The following is a 13,234-nucleotide window of genomic DNA, read 5'->3' as shown; positions in this document are numbered from 1 at the left end:
GGATCAGCATAATCATACAGAAAGAAGGATTGTGGCAGCTGGAATAGGGAGGACCAACGAGGAAGCTCGGAGCCCTGGGAGATGACTCTCATCCAATGCGTCATTTTTAGGTTGCCAGGTACAATTATAGGCCTGCGTTCTAGACAGGGGAGAGAAGAAGTGGCATTTTATTTATTTATGCTCACGCAGCCTGTTTTGGAAAAGGACCAGAGGCAGTGTACCATATCAAAACAGATGAGCCAAGCCACTGAAAGAGAGGAAGAGCAGGGCTATTCAAGGGGTGGGGGGAGAAGGGGAGGAGGAGGACTGAACCTGAGCCACCCGCCAAGTGACCCTACAGGTGGCAAGTGTTTGCATCAGAAGAATGCAAACCTGCTGTTTCTCAGTCCCTCCCTTGCAGAGCAGGCAGACCCCGCAGAGAGAGGGGGGCCTGGAAAGGGGCACGGTTCAGTTCAGCTTCCATGACTCAGCTATCTCATCCGGCAAAATGAAAATGATCCCACTGCTTCGGCTCAGAGCCTTAGGGAGAATCCCGGCATAATCTATAAAGGACCTTGAAATACAGCCCTCTGCCATCATTATAAACTTCCAGAGAGCCAGCCTGAGCCCTTGTTAGAGGAGGGTACTAATTAATTAGTCAAATAATAGGGTGTGGGGCAAAGCACTGAATCTCCTTCTTCAGGCTTCTGGAGGGGCAGAGCTGTAGCTAGAGGTCTCCTTGGACAGATCTGCAAACCAGCTCCTCTCCCCAGGACCCCCAGGATGGAGCACCTGGGCCCTCCTCTAACTCAAACACACAAACACAAAGGTGCCCACATCTGAACCCACCAACTCCTCCCCTAAGAACCTTCCTCCCCACTTTCAGACAGGACAATCCCCATCAGGTAACTGACACTCTCATCCTCCCATTCATCAGGATCCCAGCTTCTTCCTCTCTCTTAGCCATTGCACCCCAACTGGCAAACTCTTCTAACCACCCACTGGCTCCTGCCTACAGCACCCCATAGCCACAGCCCTGGCTCCAGCCACAGTCCCCTGGCCTAGATGACTGTCATAGCCACAGAGCCACAGAACCAGTCTCTCTGCCTCTTGCTTCTTTTTGCTCTAATCCATACTACACACCCAGGCAGGCACAACTTCCTAAACAACTTCCTAACTGTGTCACACCCCTGCCCCAGGAATGGGTGGTGCTTCCCCAACAGCCTCCATGCTCTGCTCCACATGCAGGGTACTGTTGGGTAGGTGGAGGATGCCAGGAGCTTTGCTGCCAATCGACCTGAGTCTTCCTGGATCAATTTCTGGACAGGCATTTCCATCAATTTCTGTGCCTTTAGATCTTTTAATGTCTCTCTGGTATTCTGAAAGGCAAGGGGCAGGGATGTGGGGAGGTGAGCTCCTCTGTATCACATTCCTGTTCCTTTATTTCTTCTACCTGTGGGTTTCTCTCATAGCTGCCAAGAAAGAGAAAAGGTTAGGGGCCATGTTCCTGGGGGTCTGGGACCTTGTTGCCAAATGCTCGGCAGGATATCCCAATTACACCTGTGAAGCTGGGTGCCAGCACACACAACGGTGCTCGCTGCTTTGGGAAAATCCACGACAACTCCCAGAGTCTGTGCTCTTGCATGGAAGCCAAGAAGAGAGGGGAATGCAGCTGCTAGCCACTGCGAAAAAGCTGGGTGGCTCATGCCCCAAAGACCAGCTCTGGGATCTTCCTACCTCCTGAAGGCGGCCAGGGCCGTGGGAAACGTCTCCACTCTGCTCTTGACTTTGAGAAAGCCCCTGACTTTCAGGCTTCAGTAACCCAGAGCTGCAGTGACCAGAAGCTGCAGTGCCTGGGATACAGACCTCCTTGTACCAGAGTTCCCAGGACTGAGTTTATGGGAATCATGGTTGTGCGACACTTCCCCCTCGATCCTGCACCCAGAGTGTAAGCTTCATAAGAACAGGGACTTTGTGTTGTTCCCTGATCGACCCCTAGAGTACAGAATAGCACCAGCACATAGAAGACATTTGTGAACACCCGTCCAATGAATGAACGCACCACACTTTGTTCCTTGACTACGACCCTGTGATTTCAGGCGAGTGAGTCTTGGCAAAATGAAAAAGTTGTTTATAGTGAGTAGTTGTTCACTATCTGCTGCCTTTTCTTACACTCATTCTCTATATAGACCTGTATTCCTGGGCTCATTCATTCAACTGGTGAATATTTACTAGGCTCAAAGAAGACATGAAAATGGGTGAGACCCAGTCCCTTCCTCAAGGAGCTCTAGGCCAGGGAGGGAGGGCTGACAAGAAGCACAACTAGAAGCCGCATGCAGTCCTCCACATGGAGACGGAACTGGTGTCGATGACAAAGACGGAGCAAGGCACCAAGGTCTCCTGTCTGACTCCCGCCCAGAGGCCAAGCCAGCTCCTTCCCCACCTCCCTACCCATTTAGCAACCGGCTAAACTCTCCAGATCTGGCAATCTTCAGAGGAAGATGAGATATCCGTGGGCTCCTGAGAGGGCCCCAGCATGGCTGTCCACCAGCCCTGGGTCCCTAGAGTTAGTTAATACACTCATGCATTCAACAACTATTTACTGAACACCTACTTTGTGCTATGTACTATAATCAGGTACTAAGGTTCCAGCAGTAATAAGCAAAGCAGACATTTCTGCCCTGTGAAGTCCACATCTTAGTGGCAGACAGACTATAAACAAGATAAAATGTAAGAAAAATGTACAGTATGCTAAATAGTGAACAGTGTTAAAAATAAAATTAAGCAGAGAAAGGGGGTTGGGAAGTGTTGAGGATGGCTGAAATTTAAGATAAGCACCAGAGAAGGCCTCACGATGAAGGTCATTTTGAATTAAGACTTCAAGTGTGACTTTGCTCAATGTCACCCTCTCTATGCAGCCCACATTAGCCTTCAGGAGGTAGTATCACCCCCTCCCTCTATTCTCTCTATGGTGTCACTCTTCCTGGCTTGTTTTATACTACAAACAGTGCTCGTCTGGGTCCTTGTCAACCTCCCGTGTGACAGGGGTACCTGGGGGACAGGGACAGAACATCTGGCACACAGCAGGAGTTCTGTCAATGACTATCGGCTTTCTGTGGCCTAGTCCAGTTCTGTTGTAACTTCCCTGAAAAGATGGACAAGCTCTGTGTCAAAGGTCAAAAGGGAGAGAGGCCCAGGGGATAAGAGAATAGGAAGTGACTGCCAGGTTGGCCCACTGGTCACCATAGAAACCCAGGCTTCATGCTCCCCTCCCCACCTGCTCCCCTCCCCTTCCCATCTGGCCTCCCTGGGCTGGATCTCAGCAGGTAAGCACCACCAGGCTGGGTGTGTGAGCCATGCTATTTCTCAAGATCAGGAAAGTCATCCGGTGACTAATACAAAATCTATTTACACTTGATTATCTTCTTCCTGTCCAGTTGGTAATCATTCTGGTAAATGATAGACCAGCCAGGGAACTCTGCACAGTGCATGACCAAGCCTTCGATCTGCCAGGAAGGTGTAGGGGCAGGTTTCAAAACATTTCAAAACAAGGCCGAGGAGCCCTACTTTAGAAGTCAGGAGACCTGCTCCGTGGCTTGCTGCTGTGTGACCTTGCCTAGCTCGTGCTTGGCCTCTCTTGGCCTCAAGCACAAAGAGGATGCTGGGCAGAAAGCACTGCCCTTCAAGGACAGTTACATCCCCCAGCCAGGGGAGGGCTGTGACCACCAGGACAGGTGGCAACCAGGAGAGAAGGCAGACCAGGGCCCTGCAGAGTATGAGAGGTAGGCTGGCAGGACGGGAGTGAAGGGGCATGGGGACGGTTGGGGAGCAGAGCTGTGCAGAGCAGGCTGGATGAAAGAGGCCAGTGCATGGATATTCTGAGAGCAGAGTCCATGGGCGCTGCACAGCTGGGAAGTGCCTAGACTCGGGGGGCCAGACAAAAAGGCCCTTTACTTTTCCAGCTACCAGGACAAGAGAGTAGCTAGCACAGCCTTGAACCAGGGGGCAAAGATGATGGCAAACACAAGAGGAAGATGGAAATCTCAGGTAGGGTGGCCAAAGATGGCCTCTCTGATGTCCAGTCAAGGCTCAAAGACTGCCCTGTCCTTTACTGCGCCCCCATTCTGAGAAGCATTTTCTGGTCTTCAAGGGCTTTATTCTGGAATTTAAGAACAGCAGCTCCAAGAAGGGCCTCTGGACCCTGTCTATCCAGAAGGATGCAAACCGGAAGCTCCCAGGCGTGTCTGTGCTGAAAAAGAGAGGGCAGCATGCCCGTGAAAAAGGAGGGTTCCAAAGCCAGTTCTTTGTCACAACCTGGCAAGACCTGGGCTGGTGCCATTTGGAGGTGGTGGGAGTGGGGCAGGAGGAGAGACCGTCCTGACCAGGACAACTGGAGAAGCCCAATGTGACCAGAGAAGTAGAGAACCTAAGGGTTTATAACGACCCTCATGGTGCCTAGGAAAGAAGGCAAAATCTAATTTTCCAGATGGGAAGACTGAGGCTCAGAGAGAGAAAGTGACCTGCCTCAAGACACACAGCAGACCAAAGCAGAGTGAGAGCTAGAAACCACATTTCCTGCCTCCTTCCTCCTGAAATAGGCCATAACTAGAAACACAGAGACCTGCCATTCTCTCAGAAAGCCTGCTGCTCCTAGAAGAGGCCATGACAGAGGATGAGAAGATACAAAAGGATGCCCCCACCTCTGCCTTTAAATTTGGTGACTGGCTTTACCTGGAGTGTGTCTACTAGCACATGGGGTTAAGAAGGGCAGAAGGCAAACTGTGAGCAAGAAAAACAGCCACGTCGAGGCAGTGGGTTCTGTGTGAAAGGGCTTTCTTTTAATTTTCTCTTATGATGCTATAAAGTTGATTTAATAATAAAAGCATGCTAAGGATGCTTTTTAATGTGTAATTGCTTATAATATTAAAAGTTATGGAAAAATGCTTTCAATTATTGTGTATGTGATTCATCCTGTGAGATGACACTTTGAACAATTTTATAAGGGATGTTGGGCGTAGAGTCACACATAAAAAGGGGGCTTATGTAACTGTAAAATTCCCAGTTATTTCTGCAGAGCTTCTGTGAGTACAGGACAGTTACGAGACTGTTTTAGCTGTAGGCTAGGGCTCTGGAGGGTGCTGCTTTTCCTGGTTTTGCCACTTACTTAATCTTTCTGAGTCTCAGTATTCTCATCTGTAAAATGAGGGTAAATAGAAGTACCTATACTTCACAGGCTCCTTGTGAGGATTACATGAGTAACCGTGGAAAGTGCTTGGAGCAGTGCTCGGCTCACAGAGAAGCCCTCTGCAAAAACTAACAACCACCATCCCCGTCACCACTACCATCTCGGGTACCTCTAAGAATTCCTGGGGCTGAAGGCCTGGGGAGAAAGGATCTCCATTGAGAAACAGTCTGTGCCCTTAGGTGAACTAGGGCTTTATAATCCAATCAATCTTTACAAGCTCTTGCCCCATGTGCTTTTCCTATCACTATCCTATCAAAAGCCTCAACTCCTGCCACTCCTTGCCCGCAGAAAGTCCCACACCTCCATGCCTTTGCTCAAGTTCTTCCCTCTGCCTGGGTTACCAGACGCAGCTCTCATCACCACCACCTCCCACCTCACTTAGATTGCCCAAATGGAGAGCCTATGAACTGGAAATTCGCCTGCTTACCTCTGTGCACCGTCCACTGACCACCTAGATCCAAGCCTGTCTCCCTGCTTTGTGGATATTCCTAGGGGCAGTGGTAATATCTGCCCAGATTACACAGCCCAGTCTCTAACACGACAAGGCACAGCAAGGGCTCCAGGCCAAGCTGACCCAGTGCCCTGCAGAGGGCCTGAGGATACCTGTTCTATTACTGTCCTGTTGGTTGGGCCACCTACCTCCAGGTGGGCAGGGGCCCCTACAGGGACTGGCCAGAGAATTCAATAGCACTGAATACCAAGTGAAGGACCAAGAGGCCCTCTGCCTCTCAAAAACAACCATCTCATGCACATGTTCTTCTACCCAAGACTCATGTCAGTGTTGTGTGCCTGATTTTACAATGAGGACACCGCAGCCTCAGTAAGCTAAGCATCCTGACCCACCAGGCACCCAGGTTGGCCTGAACTCGGAGCCCAGAGCCCTTCTCACCCATCAGCAGGTCTCCATGCATCTGGGCCTTCAAGCCCAGGATCAAGACTCAGTGAAGAGGGAAAGAATCGGCTATGAGGCAGGGCTCTGGAGAGAGGTGGCCTGATTCTACCGGCTCCATGGGAGGCTTGCACCGAATACTGGGGCACTGGGGCAGGGAGGGAACCTGGAAGTACTCTGATTCTCTCTCTTCAGTTTACACAGGAGGAAACTGAGGCCCGAGTGACCTCAAGAGATGAGCCAAGCAAGATAGAAAGGGGAGATAGGGCGGAACAGTTACGTAGGCCAGGCTGGCGCTGAGGAAGGAAGCTGTCGGCCCTAACCAGATCCTTTCCTAGGCAGAGTTAGTCTCAGGTGCTCCCTTCGTGTGGCTGGTCCCGGGTGTCTAATAATGAGGCGGCACACAGTAAATCATGACATCTTGGAGCTTCAGGTTGACACAGACCTCAGAGATTGCTTTAGCCAACCACTCACCTGAGATTTAACTACCTTTACATCACCCAATGCTGGCTGTTTCGTCCTCTGCTTGGATACCTCTAGTGGTGGGCAACTAACTAGACAGCTTCGCATTTATTCAATGGGTTAAAAAAAAATCTCAAAAGGATTTAAGTTTTTGATCTTCAGTTTCCTTAGCTATAAAAAGAAAGGCTTGCACTGGGTCACTAGCTTTCCAACTGGGTTCCAAAGTGCCCTCAGGTTTTAAAGAGGTAACTCCAGAGCTGCTCCTGGAGTGAAAGAGGCAATGGGGGTACAAAGGGAGGCGATCCATGGGCATCTGGGTCATGAGGTTCTGTGGAGAGCTCAGCCTCCATCTTGGAACCAGAACCTAATTCCTGCGGGTGACACAAAGAGGAGAGGGAAGTTGAAGGAGACAAATGAGAGGGGGATGAGAGTCCCTGGGCAAACAGGCATACTTCTCTACACCCTCCATCCCAGCCACAGCCCGTGAGTCTGGGCCAAGTTCTCTGTTCACAAAAGCACACCTTCCAAAAGCTCCCACCACCTGCTGCATGGAGCCAAGGACACAGAAAACAAAACCTCATCAGTTAATCACAGGCACGTCGGCTGTGCTGGGAGTCTGAAAATCAAATTTCGGTGCACCAGGGTTAAATGGGCCCTGGAAAGAATGTCCTGCATGATGGTTAAAACAGGGCCTTAGCCATCAGCCCCACAATGGACTACCCAGCTGGGTTGCCTTGGGCTGGTTACTTAACCTCTCTGTGCCTTAGTTTCTCCATTGGTACGATGGGCACCTAAATGTCAAAGGATGATGGCGAGGATCCAGTGAGATTTCACATCTAGTGCTGTAAACAAGTACAAGAGAGTTTAGCTGCTGCCTCCACTACTGTTACCATCATTCCATAAACAAGTGAAAACAGAGGCACAGAACGTGCTGCCCTAAGTCAAACAGCCAGTTTGCATTGACTGCCCACTCTAAGGCTACTGCTTCGCAGAGGAAACTTCGAAGGGGTCACTCAGGCGGCAAGTGGCCATCCCAGATCCGCTTGACCCCAGCGTGGGCTCCTCTTGCACGGCACAGAGAGGCACGCCCATCTCAGGCAGAGAGGGGAGAGGGCATGCTCTGCCTGGCAGCGTTATTCTCATGCACCAAAGATGCCTGCCCTGTTATTAGAAGTTAAATACACACATACACATAAATGCTACAGCATCTGAAAAGGGTCGTTCTAAAAGGATGAATGTAACTTTTCCAGTGCCACCCTTTGCTCCACTGCTGACTCCAGCATCCACCTCTGCCCCCCACCTTCCCCTTCTGTCAGCTCGGTGAGCTGCTTCCTGGAACGTTTACAACCCCAACCCCCATCCCTGCCATCAGACACTAGTGACGTTACATACAAAGAATTCTGAGTCAAAGAAAGCCACAACAAGGTCGTTATAACCAGAAGATGTCCTGTTTAATCACTTATTTCCTTAAAAAAAAAAAAAAAATGCGGGTAAATCTGGGCATAGCCTCCAAGCTAGGAACAAAGCCCAGAGCAACAAATAGAAGGATGCTTCTTAGGAGACAGAATGCATGAAGATGCAGGTTCCTCGTGAACTCAAACTGCCTTGGGCCTAGCCCCCATGGGTGCGCCTCATCAAAAAGCCTGAGTCCCACGGGACAATTCCACCCAGCTAAAGGGCTACTCAGTGATGAGGTCCAAGATAGCACCAGGAGAAACTCAGCTCCATTCCAAAGATGCCAGTCAGAGGCGGGGGCCCTCTAAAGGCTCCTGGAAAATATCCTCTCCTCCTCGCCCTCAGCCCCCTGCCCTCATGTTCTCTAGATGTGAGTCTGAGCCCCTCGCTTCCACTTGTGTGATCCCAGGTAAGTGACTTGTCCTCAGTTTCCCTCACCTATAAAATGAGACAACAGCTCCTTTGCAGGGACATGGCGAGGTGTGTATGTCAAAGGGCCCAGGACAGAGCCTGGGCGCCAGCCTCAGACGGCTCCTGCCACTTCCTTGTGTCCCGGATACCCCCGCATCAAACACAAACACTACGCTTCCTTCAGTGCTCCACCCCAGACCGCCTGGCCAAGCACAGGCACATTTGGCAGTCTGCCTCCAACTCACTACGTGTCCTTGGGCAAGTCCTTCACCTTCCCTAGCCTCAGTTTCCCCACCTGTAAAATTAGGCTGTTGAGTTTGGAACACCTCAAAGATCCTTTGCTGTCCCGACATCTGACTGTGCCAGCGTCTCAAAGTCACTCCTGTAACTACCACTCCTTTAAGCCCAGACTGATGCCTGCTCAATGCAAGGCTGGCTGGAGCTGCAGAGCCAAAGCTCCCCACCACCAGCCCCCAGCGCTGCCAAAGAGCTGGTGTTTCAGTGAGCCTGATGGGGGTGATGGTACATGGGGGCGGACATGATGGGATGTGATGGCAGCACAGAACAGAAGCAGACCTGGTTCCCTGAATCACTGGAGAGCAGGCTGCCCCTCCTCCCTCAAGACCCTGGCCCCAAATGCATGCTCAGTGCTCTACCTCTTGCCGTCCACACAGGCCGCTTTACCAGGAGAGATCACGAAGATGAGAGTGAGTATGAGGGGCGGCCCTTTAGAAGTTTGGCCTGAGTCTCTCTGGCCAATCACTCCCAGGCCCTTCACAGGGTGGCCAGGTGTTCTGGAGGCCACACTGGTGGCCAGAGAATCGCTTTCCACGAACAGGAGGAGCACGAGGCAGAATCCTAGAAGCAGGGACTGGACTTGCACCCAGATCCTTCAGCAATTGTCCTATACGGTCTCCACAGCCCTACAAGTTTACATTCCACATGGGCCCCGCTTCTCCTTCCTTCGATTTCAGGAAGAAACAAGAGAAAGTGCTCACAGACATGAACACCAAACAAACAGATAAACAAGAAAAGGGCCACAGAAGGAGGAAAATACCGAGACATACAGGGTACCAATTCACCGGGCCTCAAAATTAGGGGTGGCTCCCAAGCTGCTCCTGGCTACCCTCCTGTACTCTTCAGCACTTTGTACCCCTGCCCTTGTTTCTGCCTTGTGTAGGGGCGGAGGGGGCCACCCCACGCAGCTGCTCTTCCATCTCTTGGATCTTCTTCCAAGAAGATCCATATGTGCCGGGAGGACCCATATGAGGGTTCTCCTCTGCTGCGATCTCCCTACCACCTTGCCTATGCCTGGGGTCAGCTGATAGCTGATAACCATTCATTCTTTAAAGATGCTCCAGGCATCATCCTGGCAAAAAGAGGCCCTTGGGATACTGCATACTGGGGATACATTTTTCTGGGCCCTATATAATTGCTTTGACAGGGTTTTGTCATTAAGGGCCAGTAGGAAAACAGCCACAGGGGGACAGTCTCTGTGTTTCCATAAGCCTGCCTCGTAGACCAGGGCTCTTTATGCTGCTTCAAGCCCCAAAACAAAGATTTCCTTGTATGGGATCGGGGATAATTTGGTTCATAATTTGGTTCCTAACGATCTAGTCTGTTCCTTTCTACTAGGTAATGAAAGCAAGGTGACTCAGCCTGCTACTTTTATTGCCCTGGCTGCTAGGAGGCTCCAAGTTAAGTTTCTCTGTCAAATGCTATATCTTTCTTCAGTCAGAAATTCCTTATAGGATTTTCCCCTCTCTTTTCCTCCCTTTACTTCTCTGTCCTTATTTTGGTTAAGTGTACTTGGTAGGCTAGTGTCTGGACTTCCACTGCGCCTTGCCAGGTTCTTCCTGACATGGGTAAAACACTAACTGGTAAACTGTGCTGAAGATTCAACACAGTGCTGCCTCCCAACGTCTTGTGTCCAAGAGTGTCCTCTCTACCTCCCTACTGAGTTGAGAGTCCTTGTGTCAGTAGCTCTGCTTACCTGTCATGATCCTCTGGGCCTCGTAGGGCTCCATGTAGCCCGCACTCTCCCCCTTTCCTGCTTTACTCTTGAGATCATTCTTGGCGTCAAAGGGATCTGAGTAGTCATCAGCGATAATCACCTGTAGGGAGTAAGATGGCAGAATGAGTCCACCTCTGGCTTTTTGCTCACTGATGTTCACAGCCAGGATTTGCTCCAAACGTAAACTGAGCCAGTGCCATACCAGCAAAAAAGGGGAAGGGGAGGCTGGTGTCCACCCTCGGAGAGCTCTAATTCTTATAGGAGTAACAAAGGGACCCACACTGGCAGTGCTCCATTGCAAGAGAGGGACCTCTGAGCCTGTGCATGCAGCGTGGCCTGCTCTGGGCAGTGAAGTGAGAACAGAAGGGCATCTGGGTAGAGAGGCACAGAGGCAAGAACCTGGAGGGTGTCTTTGGGGAATGTGAATTGCTCAATTTAATGGAATGGAAATGGAGGAAAGTTGGAAAGGAGATTGCAGAAAGCTTGGAAATGCTGACGAGCTCCTGGTGCTGGCTGAGGTATAGGAGGGCTTGTCTAGAGATAATTATGTTCAGTGATCCATTTTCCCCAAATCTGGAATACAACCACGCCTTGGGTAATCAGACAACAATTTGGTGAGATCAACGTATTGCAAGTACTGCAAAGATGACTGTGGCCTCAGACAGGCCCAGTGAAAACACAAAAGCAGCTCAGGCATGGATGGACAGACTGCTGGGGCCAGAAAGGGCCTTGGAAGCAGTAAATTGGAAGACCCGTCTATAGCAGATGGGGAAGCTTAGGTCTGGAGGGGGAAGGGACCTGATCGAGACCCTTGGCCAGATCCTCTGCTCCCAGGGCTCTTCCTGGCCCCTCACTTGTCTGTATTCCAGAAGACAGCAAAGTTTCACAACAAACAGACAGAGCAGGTCACCTGGGGGTAGACAGTGGGGGGCGGAGAGGAGAGTCCCAAGAGAACGTGGGAATCAGAGATTTGAACACTTCAGAGACCAAGCTCCACATTTTCCATGGAGAAGGGTAAAAATTCTCAGTTGGAAGCTAAGTGTAAACATGACAACTTTCCCTCCCCTTCCTTACTTCATAACCTTCCTGAGGCTTACCAGAGGAGAAAGGACAGGAATCACCAAACCGTTCCCTTTCAACACACCCTAGCTCCACAACAACTCACTGATGAGACTTTTGTCCCCTTTGGTCACGCATCTTGTATATAGGGCAAGTTCTCGGCCTGGCAGGCAGGGCCACCCAGCTGCCTCCCTTGGGAGGGGGTAGGTCAGCATTTCTCTCAACCCTTGGGGTTGTATGAATTGTTATTTAAATTGTGGGTTTAATTAGAAACCACAGGAGCCTCCTCTCTCTCTCCCAGCTCCTGGAATGTAAAGCATTTGAGGGGCTTGTAAGCCCAGGGGAAGGGAAAATCCCCCTTTGTCTGCCTGGTGAAAGGCAGTTTGTGGCAGCAGCCCTGGCAGGGTGAGCAAGTGACCTCCTGCTGCCGGGAATGTGATGCCCGAAGAGGGACAGTGGGCAGCAGTCCTGTCACTGGCATGTGGCCGGGGGCCAACAGGAGGCAAAGCACACAGCGGTCACGCTTATCAGTGAAAGACTCAAGGCCGGAGCGTCCACCATCTGAGCATGTGTGCCCTGCTGCTGCAGCTGTGGGTCAGTCTCTGTGTCCCAGTGGGGGCGCTTCCAGATGCTGACATTGTAATCGTGGCCTTTCTTGAGACTCACTGAGCTCAAATGACACCAGGCAAGGGAAAGACTGGGGGTGGGGGAAAAGCTGGGCCAGGCAAAGTCTTTCATTTGATATTTCTATTCTACCATTTGCAGAACACGCCAGGAAGAAAATTATACACGTGAACCACTGTCAAACAGAACAGCTCAGACGCTGATCTGGCGTAGGGTTTTGTGTCTCAGAGTTCAAGGGACCAGAAGTCCAAATGAAGAAAATGATGAACTTGCTGTGGATGACATCTAATCTCGTTCCTCCCGCCCTGGGCTTCCTTACTGTCTCTTTTCAACATGAACATCCTCCATCTATTCTGCAATGAGGAAGGGAGCAAATATTTCCCCAAGAAAACAAAATCATTTTGGGAGATTAGTTGGGGGCAGGGGGTGGCGGTGGGGGGAGTTGGCCTGCAGTCTCTGTAATCTAGAAATCAACATCTCAGCTCCTCTCAGAAGTACTCTATAATTTGCAAACACGGAGGCTTGCAAGGATATAAACCAAATCTTTGTTTGCCGGGAGCTCTGGGAGGCCTTTGATTCAGCGGGCACTATCTGTATTTTCTAATTAAAATGAGATCTGAGCTTGGGCTGTCAAGGGGCCCCCAGCTGCCTGCCCTGCTTACTTCCGTTTCAATAAGAATTTACAAATCCTAAAACCAGGAAAAGCCCCTGGTCTCTGCTGACATATGGTTCCAGTTATACCTGCTGACAGTTGAAAATCCTTCCATTTAAAAAAAAGTTTAGAATTCTGTTAGTTTAAGAAGCAAATCGGAAGGTTCCTAAAATGTATATTTAATCAATTTGCTTGCAAGCTTCAAAGTGACGTGGGCAGAGGGGAGGGACTTTGAGGTTTGAGCAACCTGAAACTGGGCAAACACTCACAGAGCTGTCTGACCTTTTGCAAAATCATGTCCTGGGTTTTTTGGAGTAAAAATTTAACCAGGTGTTAGGAGAGCTGAGTGGGCAGTTAGCCAGAGTGATGTGTGCTGTGCCACCAGCCTCAGCCTCATGCACTGGGCAGTGTGACCACTGTCCAAGCTGCCCAGGGCTCATTGTA

At 50.5% G+C, this 13,234-nt stretch overlaps 1 protein-coding gene and 1 long non-coding RNA gene across 2 annotated transcripts in view; one reads left to right on the top strand and one right to left on the bottom strand.

Annotated features, from left to right (window-relative positions):
• SHB (SH2 domain containing adaptor protein B) overlaps positions 1 to 13,234 on the bottom strand; it is a 128,264-nt gene that overhangs the window by 72,370 nt on the left and 42,660 nt on the right. The window contains exon 2 of the mRNA XM_039856322.1: positions 10,435 to 10,555. Within this exon, the coding sequence (XP_039712256.1) occupies positions 10,435 to 10,555 (121 nt within the window). The remainder of the gene's footprint in view (positions 1 to 10,434; positions 10,556 to 13,234) is intronic.
• On the top strand, positions 11,893 to 13,023 carry LOC120597686 (uncharacterized). Its single transcript, XR_005651436.1, has 2 exons — positions 11,893 to 12,108; positions 12,280 to 13,023. It is a non-coding gene; the product is annotated as an uncharacterized LOC120597686 (long non-coding RNA).

The sequence above is a fragment of the Pteropus medius genome, unplaced genomic scaffold (genome assembly GCF_902729225.1).
Source record: "Pteropus medius unplaced genomic scaffold, Ma_sr-lr_union100, whole genome shotgun sequence".
Taxonomy (NCBI): domain Eukaryota; kingdom Metazoa; phylum Chordata; class Mammalia; order Chiroptera; family Pteropodidae; genus Pteropus; species Pteropus medius.
The sequence above is the reverse complement of the archived record's forward strand: the minus strand, read 5'-3'. Positions and strand labels throughout refer to the sequence as shown.